Source organism: Cebus imitator, unplaced genomic scaffold (genome assembly GCF_001604975.1).
Source record: "Cebus imitator isolate Cc_AM_T3 unplaced genomic scaffold, Cebus_imitator-1.0 Scaffold102, whole genome shotgun sequence".
Lineage (NCBI taxonomy): Eukaryota > Metazoa > Chordata > Mammalia > Primates > Cebidae > Cebus > Cebus imitator.
Window position 1 is genome coordinate 3,689,980 of NW_016107417.1, and position 22,222 is coordinate 3,712,201.

The 22,222-nt window shown below is 60.3% G+C and overlaps 1 protein-coding gene across 3 annotated transcripts; it reads left to right on the forward strand.

Annotated features, from left to right (window-relative positions):
* The first annotated feature begins 1,746 nt into the window (after window positions 1-1,746).
* Window positions 1,747-21,835, forward strand: CDC42BPG (CDC42 binding protein kinase gamma). 3 transcript variants are annotated; one of them, XM_017537166.2, is made up of 37 exons: window positions 1,748-2,019; window positions 4,480-4,571; window positions 4,651-4,734; window positions 6,048-6,143; window positions 6,414-6,562; window positions 7,082-7,175; window positions 7,422-7,622; window positions 7,753-8,001; window positions 8,400-8,479; window positions 9,532-9,629; window positions 9,723-9,803; window positions 10,017-10,120; window positions 10,219-10,398; window positions 10,624-10,713; window positions 10,853-10,974; window positions 11,055-11,127; window positions 11,313-11,419; window positions 11,497-11,611; window positions 11,856-12,004; window positions 12,079-12,167; window positions 12,450-12,502; window positions 12,591-12,689; window positions 12,768-12,827; window positions 13,081-13,186; window positions 13,474-13,607; window positions 13,691-13,830; window positions 13,926-14,007; window positions 14,700-14,916; window positions 16,184-16,246; window positions 16,369-16,968; window positions 18,271-18,368; window positions 18,444-18,528; window positions 18,657-18,777; window positions 18,885-19,002; window positions 19,269-19,392; window positions 19,508-19,593; window positions 21,517-21,835. In XM_017537166.2, the coding sequence occupies exons 1-37, from the start codon at window positions 1,860-1,862 to the stop codon at window positions 21,571-21,573; spliced, it is 4,656 nt and encodes a 1,551-aa protein (XP_017392655.1). In that variant the 5' UTR covers window positions 1,748-1,859; the 3' UTR covers window positions 21,574-21,835. The 3 variants fall into 3 exon arrangements, with proteins under 3 accessions (XP_017392657.1, XP_017392655.1, XP_017392656.1); XM_017537167.2 differs by having other exon boundaries at window positions 12,594-12,689; XM_017537168.2 differs by lacking the exon at window positions 18,271-18,368 and having other exon boundaries at window positions 1,747-2,019.
* Window positions 21,836-22,222: the final 387 nt, after the last annotated feature.

The following is a 22,222-nucleotide window of genomic DNA, read 5'->3' on the forward strand; positions in this document are numbered from 1 at the left end:
TTTGGGAGGCTGAGGCACAGATTGCTTGAGTCCAGGAGTTTGTGATCAGCTTAGGCAACATGGTGAAACCCCAACTCTACAAAAAATACAAACGTGGCCAGGTGTGGTGGCTCACATCTGTAATCCCAGCACTTTGAGAGGCCGAGGCAGAAGAATCACCTGAGGTTAGGAGTTTGAGACCAGCCTGGAGAACATGGCAAAATACCATCTTTACTAAAAATATAAAAATTAGCTGGATGTGGTGGCACATGCCTGTAATACTAGCTACTTGGGAGGCTGAGGCAGAAGAATCGTTTGAATTTGGGAGGCTTAGTTTGCACTGAGCTGAGATCATGCCACTGCACTCTGGCCTGGGTGACAGAGCAAGAGTCCAACTCAAAAAAAAAAAACAAAAAACATTAGCCTGGCCTGGTGGTGTCGACCTGTAGTCCCAGCTACTTGGAAGGCTGAGGTGGGATGATAACTTCAGCCCAGGAGGTTGAGGCTGTGATGAGCCATGATTGCACCACTGCACTCCAGCCTAGGGGACAGAGGGAGACCCTGTCTCAGAAAAGAAAGAAAGAAAGTGTTGTCCAGGCCGGGTGTAGTTGCCCACATCTGGAAACCCAGAACTCTGGGAGGCCAAGGTGGGAGGATGGCTTGAGCCCAGGTCTTGTTATGTTGACCAGCCTGGTCAACATAACAAGACCCTATCTCTCCAAAAAGTAAAGTAAAAGATTAGCTGGGTATGGTGACATATGCCTATAATCCCAGCTACTCAGGAGGCTGAGGCAGGAGCCTAAGAGGTCAAGGCTGCAGTGAGCTATGATTGAGCCATTGCATTCCAGCCTGGGTGACAGAGAGACCCTGTCTCAAAAAAAAAAGTGTTGTCTGAAGCCACTGATATGTCCCCCGCTTTAATCTCTCATGGCGCCTAGTCCATCCCGGCTGGACACATCTGGACAGAAATCAGAAATACCTGGACAGAGCCAGCCCCTCCCCTCCCCAACCTCCTCCAGCCCATCTCAGACCTCCCCTTGTCCTTCACGTTCCAGGTCGGACTTCAGGCCCTGCTCCTACCGAGGCTTAAAATGTCTGCGGTGTTGGTACCAGCCCAGCTCCACCTCCACTCCAGGGTCTACCTTCGAAGCCACCTTGTCCTCAGCCCCTCAATTCCCCTTCCTTCTTCCAGAGCCTCAGTGTGCCCATCTGCCAAATGGGAGTGACCATCCCTGCCCCACCTTCCTGTCTCCCACGTCAGCTCTGATGATAAAATCAAAGTGAGATCAGAAACATTTTTTGGGGGGAGGGTGGGCGATGGGTGCCAAGCTTGGGCAAATCCGGGAGAGAGCGAACTACAATTCCCATCCGGCTCCGGGGCCGCGGGCGTCCCTAGCCCCTCTCCTTTAGCCAAGGCCAAGGCGGCTGCGGCCCAGGGGGCAAGGGAAGTTGCAGTGCCTCGCGCCTCCGGGGTCAGGGCCCAGGTACGGCTGGGTCTGGGGCCGCGCGGGGACCAGGGAGGTCTTTCCGACCCTGCGGGACAGTACCCGCGCCCCGCAGAGAAGTCAGTTGCTCCCCGCGGCCCGCCCCCTCGCTTCCTGGCCCGGAGTTGGGCCCGCCCCGCGCGCCTCCGCCACTACCTTCACCTCGAGCCGAGGCTCCCATTGGCCGGCGCGCACCTGCCTGTCCGTCGGGGGCGGGGCGCGGCGCCCAGGTGAGGGCGCGGAGGCGGCGGCGGAGGAAGGTGACAGCGGGGAGGGCGGGAGAGCGGGGAGAGGACGCGCTGACAGAGCCGCAGACGGTCTGGCGGACGGACGGCCCGACGGGCGGGCATGCGGGCGGCCGGACTCTAGCAGGGGAGCCAGGCTCCGGCCGCAGCCATGGAGCGGCGGCTGCGCGCGCTGGAGCGGCTGGCGCTGGGCGAGGCCGGCGGCGGCCCGGGGCTCGACGGCCTCCTAGACCTGCTGCTGGCGCTGCACCACGAGCTCAACAGCGGCCCCCTGCGGCGGGAGCGCAGCGTGGCGCAGTTCCTGAGCTGGGGTGAGTGGCGGGGCGGCAAGGAGTGGGGGCGGGCCTAGGGACCTCGCGCCGAGACCCCGGTACTCGCAGACTCCCCCGCAGGAACCCGCACCCCCACGGGCTTCCCTCGCAGACTCCCTGCAGTGGCCCTGAGGTTTACCACCGGACCCCCGCGGCCCTCACACTCCTGCACACCTCACCCTCACTTCAGTTCTCACACACACACACACACACACGCTCCTTCCCACTCACAGACCCTGACAGGGGCACAAACACACTATTTTGTGCCCAGGTATCCACCCCAGACTCATGTACCGATTGCACCAACTAGAGTCCTGTCCAGAATTCCTTGCTCACAGGCCACACCTGGCACGGGGCACACACAGACCTTCATGCACGTTGCCCACTGAAACACGGGTTCTCTCTCATTCCTCTCGGATGCACTGAGACACAGCTCACGGGGAGATCCAGGGAACCCTCCAGACCACCCCGACTGCACTGGCTCTGCGAAACACACAAATCTGTAGGTACCGCACACTTGCGGACATCCCCCGCCCCCGGCAACACACACCCCCCCCCCCAGCTCCCTGCCTACAAGACCACTGCAGCCTGGACTCAGGAACCGACCTCTACCCCTCGACTTGTGCAGGCTACTGGCCACACTCGGGGAGGGGTGCCTGGCTGGAGGTGGGTCTGTACCTTTCCTGGTAGACTCATCTGAGTCATTGGGAGTGGCTGGCCTGGGGTGACCCTGAACCCACTGTGGGCACTGGCGCCAGCTGGAGGGTTCCCTGGTCACACCCTGCCGGGCCATAGGGAAAAGGCACAGGGGCCTGGCAAGGGCGGGGTGAGGCAGGTGTTTGCCCAGTGGGCAACTAGCGTTCCTGGCGCTCCTGAGCTCTGGGCAGGCACAAGGCCAGGGGTGGAGGGGAGAGGCATCCACCCAGATGTGCCAGGGAGTTGTCCCCTAGCCCCAACCCTTTCATCCAGGGCGAGGCAGTCGGAAGGCCCCTGCCTCTGTGCCTGTCTCCCTGGGACACCATCGTGCTATGCATTTGTGCCTGTGCTGTTGTCACCCCTATGACACCCACACACGTGTGTGTGTTTGCACACACATGGGTGCTCCTCCCTGACTGCCTCTGGCACCTCTGCCTGGGACCCCGGTATGGGGGCTGTCTGTTGACATCTCCCGAGGTAACTCAAAGGGCCGTGACTCATTCCTCTCCTGCCACAACTTGTCCCTGCCCCTACCCAGAGCCCCCATGCCCTGTGGGAGGCAAGAGGATTGGGCAGCCTGTCCAGGGGCCTGGATCCTCCTGCCTGTGGGCCTGCGCTTCGGGTGGGTCCCTGTGGCACTGGCTTCGACTCCCCCCGGGAGGCCCGGGGCTGCTCCTCCCCAGCTCCACACACAGACCTGGGAAAGAGACAATGAATTTCTGTAATGAAGTTTCCACCCCACCCCCGCTGCGGGCTTCTGCCTGATAAACCTGTGGAGCAGCTCTCTGTCCCACCCGCAGACCCGCCCAGCTGGCAGGGAGTTTACCTCCTGGCAGGGGGAAACTGAGGCAAGGTGCCAGACCACAGCTGCCCCCCATCCTGACTGATCACTCCTGCCTCCCTAAGACCCAATTCTCTCCCAAAACCTGTGGCTACTCCAGGCCTGGGAAGGGCCTGGGAGTGGCTGGAGTTGCCCCTCCTGGAGGTGTCTGGGATTTGAGGAAAGGACGTTCTTGGCCAGGCAAAGGCCTCAACTGGACAGGGAGGCAGAACTCAGAGGGAGAGGGCCAGTCAGGCCTGGAGGCAGCCTGCGCACTCACGCCCTCAGGGGCCACTGCTGGCACCAGAAAGGCATCTTGGTCCTGTTTGTGCACACCTTGGCCAACTGGCATCCATGCCTCCAACCAAGGGGCCCCATGTGGGGAGCATAGAGTCTGTCCTCCCTGCCCTAGGGGCTGCAGCCCTGACCCCCCAGCCAGGCACCTCTGTGCCTACAGGGTCCCCGGACAGAGGCCCATAGCTCCTGAATGGCAGAGAAGCCTCTCTGGGGATAAGGAATGTCACCTGTCCAGTTTCCTAAGACAGGCCCTGGCCTGGCCCTGTGAGGGGGCCAAGAACTGTGAGCTGAGGGTAGGAGTGGTATCCCCATGGTCCCCAGGGTGACCTGGCCAAGCAGAGTCAGACTCCAGGCTGGGCAGAACTGCAGGTCCCATCAGCCCCTGGGATGGAGGCTGCCTAGTCTGGGACAGGGGGTCCAGGGAGGTATGGGGACCAGGCAGTCAGCTGAGCCCAGCCTTTGACCTTCCACACTTCTTGATCATGGCCAAAGGAGGACCGGCTTCTGCCAACCCTTTGGCCCGAGGCTGTCTCTGGAGAGGTCATCCCTGCAGGGCTCACAGGAGTGGCAGTTCCTGGCTTGCCCAAGGTGATGGGGACTGGGGCCCGCCCTGCACGTACTCTGAGTCCCACCCTGTGTCCCCTCAGCCAGCCCCTTCGTAGCAAAGGTGAAAGAACTGCGTCTGCAGAGAGATGACTTTGAGATCTTGAAGGTGATCGGCCGAGGAGCCTTTGGGGAGGTGAGCAGAGGGGCGGGGCAGGTGGGGAGGAGGTGTTCACACCAGGCTGGGCTCACCCCACTCCTCCCTGTGCCTGTAGGTTGCCGTGGTGAGGCAGAGGGACACTGGGCAGGTTTTTGCCATGAAAATGCTGCACAAGTGGGAGATGCTGAAGAGGGCTGAGGTCAGTGTGGGGTCGGGGGGACCCTTGGGCACCCTACAAATGGGTGTAGGGGAGGTGTTTGCAGCCAGGGCCTATGGGGCATGGGGGGCAAGCAAGGCTGCAGACCAGACAAAGGATGCCACCCTCAGCAGCCGCTGATTTGTCTTTCTTACAATAAACCCTTTTTTTTTGAGAGGGAGTCTCACTCTGTCGCCCAGGCTGGAGTGCAATGGTGTCATCTCAGCTCACTACAACGTCTGCCTCCTGGGTTCAAACAATTCTCCTGCTTCAGTCCCCCGAGTAGCTGGGATTACAGGGATGTACCACCACACCTAGCTAATTTTTGTATTTATAATAGATGTGGGGTTTCATTAAGTTGGCCAGGCTGGTCTTGAACTCCTGATCTTGTGATTCACCCACCTCAGCCTTCCAAAGTGCTGGGATTACAAGTATGAGCCACCGTGTCCAGCCAATTTTTTTTTTTTTTTTTTTTTTTTTTTTTTTTTTTTGTTTTTTTTTTTTTTTTTTTTTTTTTTTTAGATGGAGTTTTGCTTTGTCAACTAGGCTGGAGTGCAGTGGTGCTATCTCGGCTCACTGCAACCTCTGCCTCCCAGTTCCAGTGATTCTCCTGCCTCAGCCTCCTGAGTAGCTGGGATTACAGGCATCTGTCACCACACCCAGCTAATTTTTGTATTTTTAGTAAAGATGAGGTTTTGCCATATTGGACGGGCTGGTCTCGAACTCCTGACCTCAGGTGATCATTCTGCCTCGGCCTCCCAAAGTGCTGGAATTACAGGTGTGAACCACCACTCCCAGCCTACAATAAACCCTTTTTTTTAGACAGGGTCTCACTCTGTTGCTTAGGCTGGAGTACAGTGGTGCAATCTCCGCCCACTGCAGCCTCCACCTCCCAGGTTCATGGGATTCTTATGCCTCAGCCTCCTTAGTAGCTGGGATTACAGGCGTGTGCCATGATGCCCAGCTAATTTTTTTGGATTTTTAGTAAAGACGGGGTTTCACCCTGTTGGCCAGGTTGGTCTCCAACTCCTGATCTCAAGTGATCTGCCAACCTCGGCCTCCCAAATTGCTGGGATTACAGGCTTAATAAACCCTTTTGAAAGCAACCGGAGTCATTCTCGTTTCCCACATGGTCATGCTGAGGCTCAGCCATACAGCAAGTGCTTGGGCTGTCGTAGCCAGCCAGGGGACAGCAGAGCTATGACCTCGATCTGAGCTCCCAGACTCACAGAGTGTTTCTCCATCCCCTGAGCTGGCAAGGGCGTCTCCTGGTCTCTGATCCCAGCCTACCTCTTACTTCCACACACCTGCTGCAGACGGCCTGTTTCCGGGAGGAACGGGATGTGCTCGTAAAGGGGGACAGCCATTGGGTGACCACTCTGCACTATGCCTTCCAAGACGAGGAGTATCTGGTGAGGATACTTGGTGGGCCTGGAGGGGGACAGCTACTTGGGGCTGGGGCCAGGGGCACTGGGCCCAAAGAGAGACTGTTCCTGGAACCAAGAGACTCCCACTTCCCACCAGCTCCTGGGCTTGGCGCCTCCTGCCTGAACCCTGGTTGGGAACTGGCCAGCCCAGAGCTGCTGGGAGACGCAGCCCTGCCTTCCCACAGCCCTGTGGGACCACGGCAAGGTGGCCGGTGCACCCTTCCCCCAGGTCTGACTCTTGTCCCCCACCCGCAGTACCTTGTGATGGACTACTATGCCGGTGGGGACCTCCTGACACTGCTGAGCCGCTTTGAGGACCGTCTGCCGCCCGAGCTGGCCCAGTTCTACCTGGCCGAGATGGTGCTAGCTATCCACTCGCTGCACCAGCTGGGCTATGTCCACAGGTGGGCCCCAACCCCGCTGCCCTGCTCAGCCCCTGCCAACTGCGCTGGGGACAGCTGATGCTGGCTGAGCACTCACTACGTGCCAAATGCTTTGCTGGGTGCCTCATCCACATGCTTCCTTGGAATCTTCCAAAGAGCCCTCTGTGGCAGGGGCTGCTACTGTCCCCAGCCTACAGTTGAGGGAGTCAGAGCTTAGTACAGGTCAACATCTGGCTCAAGGTGACTCAGCTCACGGGTGGTCAAGCCATGGTCAGCACTGGGGAAGTCACTCCTGCATCCCCCGCAGCACACCCAGCCTCCTCCAGGGGTTTCCCCACACATCCCTTCTCCAATCTAGCCATCTTCCTCCTTCTGGCCTGTGGGACCACATACCCACACACACGTTGCTCACGTGTGCACACAGGAATGTAAGTGTGGGCTGGTGCTGGCACACAACATGCAGGTGCACCTGGGTGTGTGCCTCAATGGCCACTGACACACAGGTCAAGCCCCTCACTCTCCCTGCCTGCCACCCCCCAGGGATGTCAAGCCAGACAATGTCCTGCTAGATGTGAACGGGCACATTCGCCTGGCTGACTTCGGCTCCTGCCTGCGCCTCAACACCAACGGCATGGTAAGGACCGTGCCTCAGAGTGGGAGCATGGGATACCAGGCAGGCTGAACTCTCAGGAGAATGGCAGGCCCCAGGCCTAGTGCAGCGACATCAGGCTCCCCAGGGAAGGTGGGGAGGCCCAGGCCCTGGGTGGGCAGCAGCAGGCCAACCTGGTGGAATAGGGGTGCCAGGGCCATCGTGAGGGGCCAGCAGCCCCAGCCAAGCCCGAAGCTGTCCTCGTGGCTTTACCACTATCACCACCCACAGGTGGATTCATCTGTGGCAGTGGGGACGCCAGACTATATCTCCCCTGAGATCCTGCAGGCCATGGAGGAGGGCAAGGGCCACTATGGCCCACAGTGTGACTGGTGGTCGCTGGGAGTCTGCGCCTACGAGCTGCTCTTCGGGGTGACGCCCTTCTATGCCGAATCCCTGGTGGAAACCTACGGCAAGATCATGAACCACGAGGTCTGGACGCCAGGCTCTGGGCTTCCAGGGAGGGCAGTGGGACTCCCAAGTCTGTGTGGTTGGAAATCCCTGTAGGCGAGGCTGGATTCCTAGACACTTGACCCAGCCTGCCCCCTCTCCCAACCCCCAGGACCACTTGCAGTTTCCCTTGGATGTGCCTGACGTGCCAGCCAGTGCCCAAGACCTTATTCGCCAGCTGCTGTGCCGCCAGGAAGAGCGGCTGGGCCGCGGCGGGCTGGATGACTTCCGGAGCCATCCTTTCTTCGAAGGCGTGGACTGGGAGCGGCTGGTGAGCAGCACAGCCCCCTACATCCCTGAGCTGCGGGGGCCTATGGATACCTCCAACTTTGACGTGGATGACGACACCCTCAACCATCCAGTGAGTGGCAAAGGCTGCTGCAGGAGGGGAGCTGCCCTATTCCTTGTTAGCTGGGGGGACCCTTCCTCTGAAGTCCCCTGGGGTGGGCTGGGGGTGAGGCCTTCAGACTCCGGGGCTCATGAGTTACGGGTCCCACCAGCCTCCCCATGCTCCCCTGCACTGAGTTGAGTTGCATCAAGGGAAGGCCCTCTGACCGAAGGCATCATCCTATTAACTAGAATCCATATAAGGAAGAAAACTCCCAGCAGCCCCTAGGAGACTTGTGGGCACTGGGGGTCTGTTTGGGTTGGGCTGTGAGCAGGAGGAGGTCAGTGCGCCTGGTCCCAGGGGGCTCCTGGGCCTTGGGCCTTGGCCTTGGCCTGTGGACTCTGACTCTCTCCTTCCCTCTCCCTCTGCAGGGGACCCTGCAGCCGCCCTCCCACGGGGCCTTCTCCGGCCACCACTTGCCATTTGTGGGCTTCACCTACACGTCGGGCAGGTGGGGCTAGTCCTCACACACCTGGTGGGAGGCTCGGGTTACCTGGCTGGAGCGCATTGGGGGCATAGCCCACTGGGGCCCTGGGAAGGAGGCCAGAAGGGGTCCCCAGTGCCTGCCCGTGCTAGGTGGTCTAGCCCTCATCCTCAGGGTCCCGGTGAAGCCACACCCAGGTCCTGCTGGGCCCCATACCAGCACATGGCTCTCACGGTGCCTTCCACGAAGGCCAAGGATGTACTGTACCTGGAGCCTGAGGCCTAGGGTTTGAAAGGCCCCTACTGCTCCTGGGCCTCACTTTGTGGCTCTGTAAAATGGGTGGGATGGGCAGGACACAGTGGCTCATGCCTGTAATCCCAGCACTTTGGGAGGCTGAGGGAGGTGGATCACCTGAGGTCAGGGGCAGCTTGGCCAACATGGTCAAACCCCGTCTCTACTAAAAATACAAAAATTAGCCAGGTGTGGTAGCACACGCCTGTGGTCCCAGCTACTCGGGAGGCTAAGGCAGGAGAACCGCTTGAACCCAGGAGGCAGAGGTTGCAGTGAGGTGAGATTGCACCACTGCACTCTAGCTTGGGCGACAGAGCGAGACTCTGTCTCAATAAACAAATGAGTGGGATGATCTCCACCTACTCCCACTCAAGGGGCCAGCCTGAGGTCCTGGTTCGGTGTGCTCTGAAGTGGAAGGAAATGGGTCCAACCCCCCACTCCTTGGAGCCAGCTGGGCCAGCATCACCACATCCTGCCCTGGATAGCCCTTGGGAGAGGCCTTGTCACCACCATCTTCCCATGGGGAAAATGAGGCTAAAACATGTTAGGTTCAAGGTGACACAGCTTGTAGGGGCCAGGACAAGGGCTTAAACCTGGACCTGGGGACCCTCGAGCCTGTGCCCTGCAGCTGCTGCCCTGGGCTGCCAACCATGGCACCAGCCTGGGGTCTCCCGAGAAAGGGTCTGTTCTGGCTGTTTTGCGGTGAATGAGTGATTAGATGTAGGGGGATGGAGGAGACTCTGGCGTTAGGTTTCTGCCAACACGTGTGGCCCCATGTCCCCCTGCAGTCACAGCCCTGAGAGCAGCTCTGAGGCCTGGGCTGCCATGGAGCGGAAGCTCCGCTGTCTGGAGCAGGAGAAGGTGGAGCTGAGCAGGAGGCGCCAAGGTACAGGGAGCAGTGGGCCAGGGCTGGGTGTGCTGGCCCTGGAGGCTGCTGCTGCGGGAGTGTACTCACCTGTGGGTACCACCACCCCTCCAGAGGCCCCGCATGCTCCTGCAGACCGTCGGGAGCTGGAGCAGCTCCGGAAGGAAGTGCAGACTCTACGGGAGAGGCTGTCAGGTATTCCCTCTGCCCACCCCACTGGGGCTGAGTCCCACCCAGGCTTGGGTTCTGCCCCTGCTCTCGATACACTGTATGGTCCTGGGGAGCATCTTATGCTTTCTCAGCCTGCATGTGGAAGACGGGCCAGAGACTTGCTCCTGGGCTGTGGGGAAGCTTCTGTGAGAGGCTGGGGCCGTCAGTACTCGAGGTCTCAGTGACTCTTCCCGGCAGAGATGCTGAGGGATAAGCCTCCCTTGTCTCAGATGGATGGGCCCCCGGCTGGTAGCCCAGGCCAGGCCAGTGACCTACAGCAGGAGCTTGACCGGCTGCACCAGGTGAGGGCTGGGTGAGGCGGGTGACTGGCCCTGGGCTCTGTGGATGGTCCATGCCTGACCCTGGGCCTCGTCCTCCGCACCCCTCCCTGCCTCCTCAGGAGCTGGCCGAGGGTCGGGCAGGGCTGCAGGCTCAGGGGCAGGAGCTCCGCAGGGCCCAGGGGCAGCAGGAGGAGCTGCTCCAGAGGCTGCAAGAGGCCCAGGAGAGAGAGGCGGCCACAGCTAGCCAGAGCCAGGCCCTGAGCTCCCAGCTGGAGGAGGCCCGGGCTGCCCAGAGGGAGGTAGGTGACCAGGGTGGGCAGGGACAGCAGCTGGGTCCTGCCCCAGTGGCCCCTAGTGTGGCTGGCAGAGGCTAGGCCGGGGGATGGCGCCTGGGATGGGGCAGTCTGGGAGTCCATGCCTTCTCATGTCCACTGTGGCTGGCAGAGCCTGCAGTCCATGGTAAGGTGGGCAGAAGGGCTGCTGAGAGCAGAGTTGGCACTGACCTGCCTCTGCACTCCTCACAGCTGGAGGCCCAAGTGTCCTCCCTGAGCCGGCAGGTGATGCAGCTTCAGGGACAGTGGGAGCAGCACCTTGAGGAGTCTTCCCAGGTCAAGGTACCCAAGTCCTACCCCCTTGGCAAGAGGCACTTCCCCACCAGCCTGACCCCACTCGGCCTCAGGGCCAGGCCTGTGCCCCGGGCGGGTGGGCCATGGCATCTGGGATCTCTGCCCTGACCTCCTCCATGTCCCCAAGACCGTCCACACAGCCTCTGAGACCAACGGGATGGGACCCCCGGAGGGTGGGCCTCAGGAGGCCCAACTGAGGAAGGAGGTGGCCGCCCTGCGAGAGCAGCTGGAGCAGGCCCACAGCCACGGGTGAGCCAGGCAGCGCGTGGCAGGGAGAGGCCGGGCCCGGCCTGGGTGGCGAGTCACAGCCTTGGCCTTCTCCTCCTCAGGCCGAGTGGTAAGGAGGAGGCTCTGTGCCAACTGCAGGAGGAGAACCGGAGGCTAAGCCAGGAGCAGGAGCGGGTGAGCAGGGGGACGGAGGGCACGACAGACAGACAAGGCAGCGGGAGCCACTGGGCAGGTGGGCAAACTAGCCAGCGAGCGGGGTGGATGTGGACAGGGCTGGGGTTCTAGGGGTACCTGGAGGGAGATGGCAGTGCCAGGATGGCTGGGGCCTGGGGCTGACCTTGCCTTCTGGCTGGCCCCAGCTAGAAGCAGAGCTGGCCCAGGAGCAGGAGAGCAAGCAGCGGCTGGAGGGCGAGCGGCGGGAGACGGAGAGCAACTGGGAGGCCCAGCTCGCCGACATCCTCAGCTGGTGGGTGCCGGGGTGGGTAGGGGGATGCAGGTGAGACTGAGGGCCCAGCCCATGACCCTGAGCCTCTTCCAAATCAGGGTGAACGATGAGAAGGTCTCCAGAGGCTACCTGCAGGCCCTGGCCACCAAGATGGCGGAGGAGCTGGAATCCTTGAGGAACGTGGGCACCCAGACGCTCCCAGCCCGGCCACTGGTATGCCCCAGAGACCCCCTTGGGGGCTAGCTCAGGCAAGTCACTGACCTTCCATGAGCTCAGCGTCCCTGCTGCTGAAGGTCATTACTGGAGATGGGGACGGTGAGCTCACAGTGGGTCAGTGGCCAAGCTGGAGCTTTGAGCATGGCCAGGTGGCATGGGTAGCGGCATGCTCTGGTAAGACGGCATCCCTGAAGCAGCCAGGCCTAGAAGGCATCTTATACGGGTGCCCAATGGCCACCAGGACCACCAGTGGAAGGCGCGGCGACTGCAGAAGATGGAGGCCTCGGCCAGGCTGGAGCTGCAGTCGGCACTGGAGGCCGAGATCCGCGCCAAGCAGGGCCTGCAGGAGCGGCTGACGCAGGTGCAGGAGGCCCAGCTGCAAGCTGAGCGGTGAGGCTAGGGGCAGGCTTAGGGGGCTGGGGCCTGAGCAGAGGCCGGTGTTGAGCCCTTGCCGTTCTCCCCAGCCGTCTGCAGGAGGCTGAGAAGCAGAGCCAGGCCCTGCAGCAGGAGCTGGCCATGCTGCGGGAGGAGCTGCGGGCCCGAGGGCCAGGGGGTGAGTGGCCACTGACTGCTTGCCCCAGAGCCAGGCACCCCTCCCGCTTGTCAAGGGGGCTCCATCATGGCCTGGCAGGGTGGTGGAGGCAGGAGTCTGTTCCTGGACTCTGCCACTTACTCCACCATCTGTGACCAGCACTTCCCGGGTGCCTGCTGTGCCCAGCCCTGCCCGCTGCCCATGGTCATTTCCCATTTTACCAAGGTGCGAACTGAGGCCCCTCCTGGCCCCTGGTTCCTCAGGCCGGGGACCTCAGCCCAGTGACCCACACTCTCTTTGCAGACACCAAGCCCTCAAACTCCCTGATTCCCTTCCTGTCCTTCCGGAACTCAGAGGTAAGGACCAGGCCAAGGGGCTGGTCGGGTTGGGGTCCTGGGAGAGGCACAGAGGCTTTGACTTTGCTTCTCTTTCTTCTTTCCCCAGAAGGATTCTCCCAAGGACCCTGGCATCTCAGGAGAGGCCCCAAGGCATAGAGGGGAGCCAGAGCTGAGGCCGGAGGGCCGACGAAGCCTGCGCATGGGGGTGAGGACAGGTGGGTCCCTAGTAGGGGGGCTGGGCGCTGCCACTGACCTTCTCACCTGCTCCTCCGCCCTCCTGCAGGCTGTGTTCCTCAGAGCCCCTGCTGCCAACACGGCCCCTACAGAAGGTCTTCCTGCTAAGGTCAGTGCCCAGAGGGGCAAGTGGGATGGGGCCACCAAGCAGTTCTGCCAGGCTGAATGGGCACCTCCACGTGCATTGTGACCAGTGGGCACAATTGGGGCAGAGGTGGTGGCAACGAGCTTGCCTGGTGCCATAGACTGGCCAGGGCTCAGCGGTCAATACCACCTGGCTTAGCCCCTCATCTCACCTGATCCCTCAGGGATGGGGCCCGGGGCCCTAGGAGGCCTTGGGTAATGGCTATCCCCTTCCCCAGCCTGGCTCACACACGCTGCGCTCCCGGAGCTTCCCATCCCCCACCAAGTGTCTCCACTGCACCTCTCTGATGCTGGGCCTGGGCCGCCAGGGCCTGGGCTGTGATGGTGAGAGTCCCCACCCCACCACACACCCACCCCCTATGCTCCAGCCACTGCCCCAGGTGTGTGGCCCTGGCACACCCAGGCTGTTTCTCCTATCCCAGGGTCACGGGCACCTGCTGGTCAAATTTCCTACTGTTCAGCTTTGTTCCTTTTCTCACTTAATGAGGAATTGGGGACAGTTCGGGTGCCACCGTGGCTTCAGGGAAGCTGGCTTTGGACATGCTCCAGTCTTGGTTTGGGGCTGCCCTTTCCCAACCTCACCTCATCTGCCTTCTCCACCTTCCCCACAGCCTGCGGCTACTTCTGTCATGCAACCTGTGCCCCACAGGCCCCGCCCTGCCCCGTGCCCCCTGACCTCCTCCGCACAGCCCTGGGAGTGCACCCCGAAACGGGCACAGGGACTGCCTATGAGGGCTTCCTGTCGGTGAGCGGGGGCCGAGGGAGGGGAAGGCGGGTGCAGAGGTGCTGAGGGCCTCTGCAGTCCTCCCATGCTTGCCTTTCTACCAGGTGCCGCGGCCCTCGGGCGTCCGGCGGGGCTGGCAGCGGGTGTTTGCTGCCCTGAGTGACTCACGCCTGCTGCTGTTTGACGCCCCTGACTCAAGGCTCAGCCCGACCAGTGGGGCCCTCCTGCAGGCCCTGGATCTGAGGTGGGTGCCAGGCAGTGGCATGGGGCAAGGGACTAGCGGTAGAAGGGGGCGGCCAGGGACAGGGAGACCTCTGACCTGTTCTGTGAACCTCCCAGGGATCCCCACTTCTCGGCCACTCCCGTCCTGGCCTCTGATGTCATCCATGCCCAATCCAGGGACCTGCCACGCATCTTTAGGGTGAGTGCCTGGGGTGAGATGGACCAGCCACCATCCACGTCCCCATGCCGTCCCCGCTCTGGACACTGTTCCCCACTCCACACGCCCTCCTAGGCCAGCCACGGCTATAACACGCTTTCCATATGAGCACCTAGCTGGGTCCCGCCTCATTTAGGATCTGCTGTGGCTTCCCATCGTCCGAGGAGTTCTCCTGCCCCAGCCCTTGAGGCCCCGAGGATCCAACCCCGCAGGCCTCCCCAACCCCCTCCCTGGCACTGCTCTCTGCTCTGGCCACACCTTGCTTTCTCCAGTTCCGAGGGCTCCCTGTGTCTGTGGGCACCACGTTCTCTGTCCTTCATGTCTGTCTCTTTGCATGTAATTGCCCGCCCCATGCTGGTGCATACCCCTCACTTACCTTGACTACTTCTGGTCAGTGGCTCATCCCTCAGGCTCCAGCAGAAATGTCTAGTCCCCTGGGAAGTCAGCCTTCATCTCCTGGACTGGGTTTGGGAGCCTCGTCTACGTTCCCACCAGGCTCATCCTCACCCCATTAGGGCGCTGGTCTCAGGGTTCTGGAGTTGTCTATATGCCTTTCTGGCCTGTTCCCTGCTGCTGAGTGTATGTGAGGCACCCTGGGCACAGCAGCTGCTGGAGGCAGGAAGGGAGGAAGGACAGATGGCCCACAGCCCTCCAGCCTGGGTCCCTGCCCACAGGTGACGACCTCGCAGCTGGCAGTGCCGCCCACCACGTGCACTGTGCTGCTGCTGGCGGAGAGCGAGGGGGAGCGGGAGCGCTGGCTGCAGGTGCTGGGTGAGCTGCAGCGGCTGCTGTTGGATGCGCGCCCGAGACCGCGGCCCGTGTACACACTCAAGGAGGCCTACGACAACGGGCTGCCGCTGCTGCCCCACACACTCTGCGCTGCCATCCTTGGTGAGCTGGGGGGCGGCTGGAGGGAGCAGTCCAGGCCTGCAGGAGTGCTGCTGTCTAGGATTAGTCCCAAGGGCCGGGCCCTGTCACTGCCCATTCCCTGCAGCCACGAGACAGACTGGCTTGCACCATGTATGCGCTCCAGACTCCTGTGTGCACGGCTGTGTGAAAAGCCCTGGGCCACCAGGTAGGGGGCCTGGCTTATTCCCACTCTGTTTTGCTGTGCCTCAGTTTCTGCTTTTTCCAAAAGAATCAAATGAGTGAAAGGAACAAAGGCTTTTTTTTTTTTGAGACAAAAGTTTTGCTCTGTCACCCAGGCTGGACTGCAGTGGTGCAATCTCAGCTCACTGCAAACTCCACCTCCCCGGATTCAAGTGATTCTCCTGTCTCAGCCTCCAGAGTAGCTGGGATTACAGTCATGCACCACCTCGCCTGGCTACTTTGTTAAAGCTGTGCACACAGGAGGCTGGAGCACATAGACAGGGTTTCACCATGTTGGGCAGGCTGGTTGTGAACTCCTGACCTCAGGTGATCTGTCTACCTCGGCCTCTCAAAGTGGCTGAGTTTACAGGTATGAGCCACCACGCCCAGCTGGAACAAAGACTTTAGAAAGAGACAAACGAGGGTTCAGTCCTGGCTGTCTCCCTGCAAGCTGGGGGTCTGGGGGGCCATTGTGGAACCACTCAGAGCCTCATAACATCTCCTGGGTGGAGCTGCCATGAGCTTCACTTGTACTCAGCCTTGAACCTGGGACTCAGCAGGGCTCGTCTGTAACTGAGGCTGGGAAAGGCATGAAGCAGAGCTCCTTGGCCTCCCTGAGCAGCTGAGGCCCTGAGCCAGCCCCTGCTCTCAGGATGGGAGCCACAGGAGAGGCTGTGTGGATCCCTGGAGCAGTCGGGAGCCAGAGGAGAGGGGATTTATTGAGCAAGGGGCTCTGCTGAGCCCCCGGTGCATCACTTCCTCGCTTCCTAAGAGCTGCTCTGTGAGAAAGGTACCATCATCCCAGTTTACATAAGGGGAAACCAAGGTTCTGAGAGGTGACGTGACTTACCTGAAATTCTACTGCTCAAGGTGATGGGCCTCACCCCAACTCCTCCAGAAAAGCCTGTCCAATTCTGGGAGAGAAGGGTCAGTGAGGCAGGGACAGTGGGATGATCGCCACCCCCATTTCCTCAAGAGAAACTATGGCACAGCAAGGCAGGTAGACTGCCCAGTCTCCCTGTCATTGAGCGGGCCTTCTGACCCCTGACCCTCTCCCTCCCTCTACCAGACCAGGATCGACTCGCTCTTGGCACTGATGAGGGGCTCTTTGTCATCCATCTGCACAGCAACGGTACCCGTCAAAGCTGGGCCAGGGTGGGCATGGGCAGAGGCAGCCCCAACAGGCAGAGGAGGATGGGGATGGGTCACTCTTCAACCACCTGCAGTGACACTCTCCCCTCACCAACCCTGCAGACATCTTCCAGGTGGGAGAGTGCCGGCGCGTACAGCAGCTGGCCTTGAGCCCCAGCGCTGGCCTGCTGGTCGTGCTGTGTGGCCGTGGCCCCAACGTGCGTCTCTTTGCCCTGGCGGAGCTGGAGAACGTAGAGGTAGCAGGTGCCAAGATCCCCGAGTCTCGAGGTTGCCAGGTGCTAGCAGCTGGGAGCATCCTACAGGCCCGCACCCCAGTGCTCTGTGTAGCCGTCAAGCGCCAGGTGCTCTGCTACCAGCTGGGCCCAGGCCCTGGGCCCTGGCAGCGCCGCATCCGTGAGCTGCAGGCACCTGCCCCTGTGCAGAGCCTGGGGCTGCTGGGTGACCGGCTATGTGTGGGCACCACCGGTGGCTTTGCCCTCTACCCACTGCTCAATGAGGCTGCGCCATTGGTGCTGGGGGCCGGTTTGGTGCCTGAGGAGCTGCCACTGTCCCGCGGGGGCCTGGGTGAGGCACTGGGGGCTGTGGAGCTCAGCCTCAGTGAGTTCCTGCTGCTCTTCACCACTGCCGGCATCTACGTGGATAGCGCGGGCCGCAAGTCTCGTGGCCACGAGCTGCTGTGGCCAGCAGCACCCACGGGCTGGGGTAAGGCCTGTGGAGAGCTTGGCAGGGGGGCCAGACACCTTCAGTGTGTGGGTGAAGACAGGGTCCCACCTCAACTCTTGAGCCTGGCATTGGAGGCCTTTGGTGCCATTTTTCATCCTCCAGCCCAGCAACACCCTGTCCCACCCTCTGTGGCTTGCAGGGGACCTTCCTTTTCCATGGCTGAACTCATGCTCCTCTCCCGGGTACCCAGCAAACATTTTTTTTTTTCTTTTGAGACAGGGTCTCCCTCTGTCACCAGGCTGGAGTAGTGGCACAATCTCAACTCATTGCCACCTCCATCTCCTGGGCTCAAGAGATCCTCTCACCTCACCCTCCCAAGTAGCTGGGGCCACAGGTGTGTACCACCATGCCTGGCTAATTTTTGTATTTTTTGTAGCAACAGGGTTTTGCCATATTGCCCAGGCTGGTCCCAAACTCCTGGACTCGGGCAATCCTCCTGCCTCGGCATCCCAAAATGCTGGATTACAGGTGTGAGCCACTGGCCCCAGCCTGCACCCAGCAAACTCAACTAGATCCAGCCCCAGTGTCAGCTGAAGGCCTGGAGCTGACAGGAATGCCAAAGATGACCGCTGCAGTTGCTGTGGTCACCACTGCCTTCATGCTCCCCACCCCGCCTCCCCGTCATCGGCTTTTTCCTTCTCTTTGCCCCTTACCTCTCCGTCCAGACCTGTGCCATTTAATGACTGGCTTGGTGCACTGGGGTCCCACAGAATGGACTGGGGCCGATTTCCTCATCCATATCAAGCACCCAGCCCAAGCTGGGACACTCCAGGGGCAATGGGTTTGGAGGAATGAATGGAAGAGTGAATGAATGAATGGGGGCGGTGGGGCAGTCTGGTGCATGCACAGGTAACTAGCATGATGAGAGTGAGGGCTGAAGAGAGGGGCAGAGCATCGTTTGTGAGCAATGGCTCTTTGGGGTGGGGCCTGCAGGTTGGGTGCTACATACCACCCAAGCTGCCCAGGGCCAAATCCCAGCTGGGTGACCTTGACCATTACATGGTTCCAGGGGTTCCATTCCCTCATCTGGAAATTAGGGGTTATAACCATAGTACCTGCTCAGAGTTGTGAGGGAATTAAGGGAGGAAAAGCATGGTCATTTAGCACCTAGCCAGGCATGTGGTGAGTGGTCCAGGAGTATTTGAATTGAACGGGCGACAGAGAGTCTTCAGAGGAAGGACCTTAGCTGGGGCATGGCAATCACTGTGCTGTGGCAGGAGACAAGGTGTTCCCTGTGGAATAGAGGGGGAAAGAGCTCAGCGGTGCCTGGCGTGCCCGCAGGGTACGCAGCCCCCTACCTGACAGTGTTCAGCGAGAACTCCATCGATGTGTTTGACGTGAGGAGGGCAGAATGGGTGCAGACGGTGCCGCTCAAGAAGGTGAGGGTCCACCAGAGCCCGGGGGCAGCGCTGGGGGATGGCAGCGTGGCCTGACCTCTGTGCCTGCTGCCCCAGGTGCGGCCCCTCAATCCAGAGGGCTCCCTGTTCCTCTACGGCACCGAGAAGGTCCGCCTGACCTACCTCAGGAACCAGCTGGCAGGTGAGGGAGTGCGCGTGTACACGTGTGTACGTTCACTGGTGCACACATGTGGTTGTGTGGCCCTGAATGCCAGCTGACTGGGCCCCAGAGACGTGTGAGCACAGCCCAGCTCTCTGCTTCTCCCACAGAGAAGGACGAGTTCGACATCCCAGACCTCACCAACAACAGCCGGCGCCAGCTGTTCCGCACCAAGAGCAAGCGCCGCTTCTTCTTCCGCGTGTCAGAAGAGCAGCAGAAGCAGCAGCGCAGGTGCGCGTGCGCGATGCGGGGGCTGCGACTAGGCGGGGCGAAGGGCTGTCCTGCTCGAGTGAGGGCAGAGCTTCGCCGCCCGCTGCATACACCCTCTCCGCCCGTAGGGAGATGCTGAAGGACCCCTTTGTGCGCTCCAAGCTCATCTCGCCGCCCACCAACTTCAACCACCTGGTACACGTGGGCCCTGCCAACGGGCGGCCGGGCGCCAGGGTCACACCCCGGGTGAGTCCTCCGGAGCCAATCACAAGCCACTCTGGTGAGGCTGAGCCAATCACCGGCCTCTGTGGTGAGCTCTAGCCAATCACAGGCCTCCATAATTATCTGGGCTGGGCCCCTGAGGCCTGGGACTCACCCTTCTGCTATTTGGGACTTCAGCACATCCAGGCTGCGTGCCTAGTGGTGTTCATTTGTCGTGGTCTGTTGTGCCTTGGGCCTCCTGGCCTCCTTGTGCCTCCTGGTCCCAGCTCCTCCACACTGTCACCCAACAGGCTCCGGAAGAGAAGGGCCGAGGCGCCCGCAGCTCCGGCCCACAACGACCCCACAGCTTCTCCGAGGCATTGCGGCGCCCAGCCTCCACGGGCAGCGAAGGCCTCGCTGGAGACGCAGACCCCAGTAAGGGCAGCCCCTCAGCCTCCAGTCTGCCACCCCTCACCCCAAGTTTCCACCCACTTTGGATCCATCAAATCTGATCTTGGTATTTTTGTCCCCTTGTCTGCTGCTGGAGCAGTGAAGAGGAAAGCTTGGACATCCCTGTCCAGCGAGTCTGTGTCCTGCCCCCAGGGATCGCTGAGCCCTGCAGCCTCCCTAATGCAGGTGAGCCCGTCCAGGAGGCTTGTCCGTCCCCTATTCTAACGTCAGACAGTTCAGTTCTGTGCTAGGCCCTGCACAGGGACTCAGGCTAGGGAACAAGCTGAGCCCATCCCTGCCCTCGATTCTACAAGATGCAGATTCTTACCTGTCTCACCCCACCAGTGGGCACCAACAGGGGCATGGAGGCAGGCCGGCCTCGGTGGGAATCTTGGCTCTGACTGTTCCAGCTGTGTGGCCCTGGGCAAAGTGCCCAACCTCCCTCATCTTGTCTCATCTGTGAAATGACATGGTTTCTGGGAGGCCTGCATGAGCTGATGATACCTGCCAAGGGCTCAGCACAGTGCCTGGCGTGGTGAAGGGTGCCATAGAAGGAGAGCTCTTGCGATTTATTTTATTTTTTTTTTTTTAGACGGAGTCTCACTGTGTCACCCAGGCTGGAGTGCAGTGGCACAGTTTCGGTCACTGCAACCCCCACCTCCCAGGTTCAAGCAATTCTCCCACCTCAGACTCCTGAGTAGCTGGGATTATAGGCGTGTGTCGCCACGCCTGGCTAATTTTTGTATTTTAAGTAGAGATGGGGTTTTACCGTGCTGGTCTCAAACTTATAACCTCAAGTGAGCCACCTGCCTCAGCCTCCCAAAGTGCTGGGATTACAGGCATGAGCCACCGCGCCCAGCCACTCTTGGGATTCCTAACAGAGGCCCAGTCCAGAGTAGAGAGTTGGGGAGTCAGAGGAGGGAGCAGTCCATTCCGAATGAGGACAGGGGAAAACCTAAGAGAAGCTGGGTTCACATTCACCCTCCAGCCACGTCTCCTGCACACACATCCACCCACTCCCGACACACCAGGCCACTGGGAGCCCTGGGGCTTGCCATGTTCTTTCACATCTTCAGGTCACTTTCCCCTGCAGTCCCCTCTGTTTTGTATCCCTTTCCCTGTCTTCACTTTGACAATACCAGACTGCCCTCCAGGTGACCCACTAGGATCATCTTCAAAGGAGCCTTCCTGGGCTCTTGGTCAGGTGGTCATTGCCTTCCTGGGGCTGGTGCCGCCTTCACCACCCCACTCCCTCCACACCTTCCTTGCAGCTCCTGCTGTGCCATGGGTTTCTTCTGGTGCTTGTCCTCTTCCCTTGACTGTGGGCTCCTTGGTGGTGGGGGTCAGGCTTCGTTCTTCTGCCCAGAGTGAAGCATGTGTGTTGACTGAATGAAGAATGGAGTGAATGAACAAAGGGACTTTGAGGCCGGGTGTGGTGGCTCACCCCTGTCATCACAGCACTTTGGGAGGCAGAGGTGGGTGGATCACTTGAGGTCAGGAGTTTGAGACCAGCCTGACCAACATGGTGAAACCCTGTCTCTATTAAAAATACAAAAATTAGCTGAGCCTGGTGGTACATGCCTGTAATCCCAGCTACTTGGGGGGCTAAGGCAGGATAATTGCTTGAACCTGGGAGGTGGAGGTTGCAGTGAGCCGAGATCATGCCACTGCACTCCTGCCTGGGCAACAGAGTGAGACTCTGTCTCCAAAAAATAATACAAAGATTAGCCAGGTATGATGGCGAATGCATGTAATCCCAGCTACTTGGGAGGCTGAGGCAGGTTCACTTGAACCTGGGAGGCAGAGGTTGCAGTGAGCCGAGATCATGCCGCAACTGTACTCCAGCCTGGGCGACAGAGCAAGACTCTGTCTCAGAAAAACAAAAAAATAGGGACTTAAAGTCCATTCAAGGTTAAGTAGGAGTTCTCCAGGTCCTTCCAGTAACCCATGTACCACCCCCACACCCCACCTCACATCTGGCTTCCTCCAGGGGCCGTGATACAGTAGGTGATGGGCCTAAGGGGGCCTCTGGGAGGCACTGGCCCTGTGAGGAAAGAGTCCTCCCTGATCCTTCTCCCCCCACCCAACTTCCTTTTCTTTCTCCTGCAGGTCTCAGAATGGCCCCGAAGCCTACCCCTATCCCCTGAATCGGAGACCTCTCCTTGATGCCCTCTGTTAAGACCCACCCCAATCCCAGGGCAGAAAGACACTTGGGAGCGAAGAGCTTGAGGAATGCCATACTCCGGCTGGTCCGGGACATGGAAATTCAGACTCAGGGAGGGCCTGGGCTGGGCAATGACTGGGAGGCTTGCCTGGGTTCCCAGGACTTGGGGGTCCTGACTCCCAGCCCTCATCCCACCTTACCCCTTTGTTCCCAGCCCCAGCCTTTGCTAGCCATTGGGAATAGAATGGCCCCTTTTGTCCTGGTGATCGGGGTGATTGTGCCAAAGCTCTTATTTCTAGTGCCAAGCGCCCGGAGGCTTTAAGAGTCGGGATGAGGGATGGATGGCCGGGCGCGGTGGCTCAAGCCTGTAATCCCAGCACTTTGGGAGGCCGAGGTGGGTGGATCACGAGGTCAAGAGATCGAGACCATCCTGGTCAACATGGTGAAACCCCGTCTCTACTAAAAATACAAAAAATTAGCTGGGCATGGTGGCACGTGCCTGTAGTCCCAGCTGCTCAGGAGGCTGAGGCAGGAGAATTGCCTGAACCCAGGAGGCGGAGGTTGCGGTGAGCCGAGATCGCGCCATTGCACTCCAGCCTGGGTAACGAGCGAAACTCCGTCTCGAAAAAAAAAAAAAAAGAGTCGGGATGA

Bases quoted from the DNA above. Each gene is read 5' to 3' on its own strand.
- CDC42BPG (XM_017537166.2), top strand. From the start codon at position 1,860: ATGGAGCGGCGGCTGCGCGCGCTGGAGCGGCTGGCGCTGGGCGAGGCC. The intron at 9,804-10,016 runs GTATTCCCTCTG...TCTTCCCGGCAG, and splicing joins TCTACGGGAGAGGCTGTCAG to AGATGCTGAGGGATAAGCCT. The intron at 10,121-10,218 runs GTGAGGGCTGGG...CTGCCTCCTCAG, and splicing joins AGCTTGACCGGCTGCACCAG to GAGCTGGCCGAGGGTCGGGC.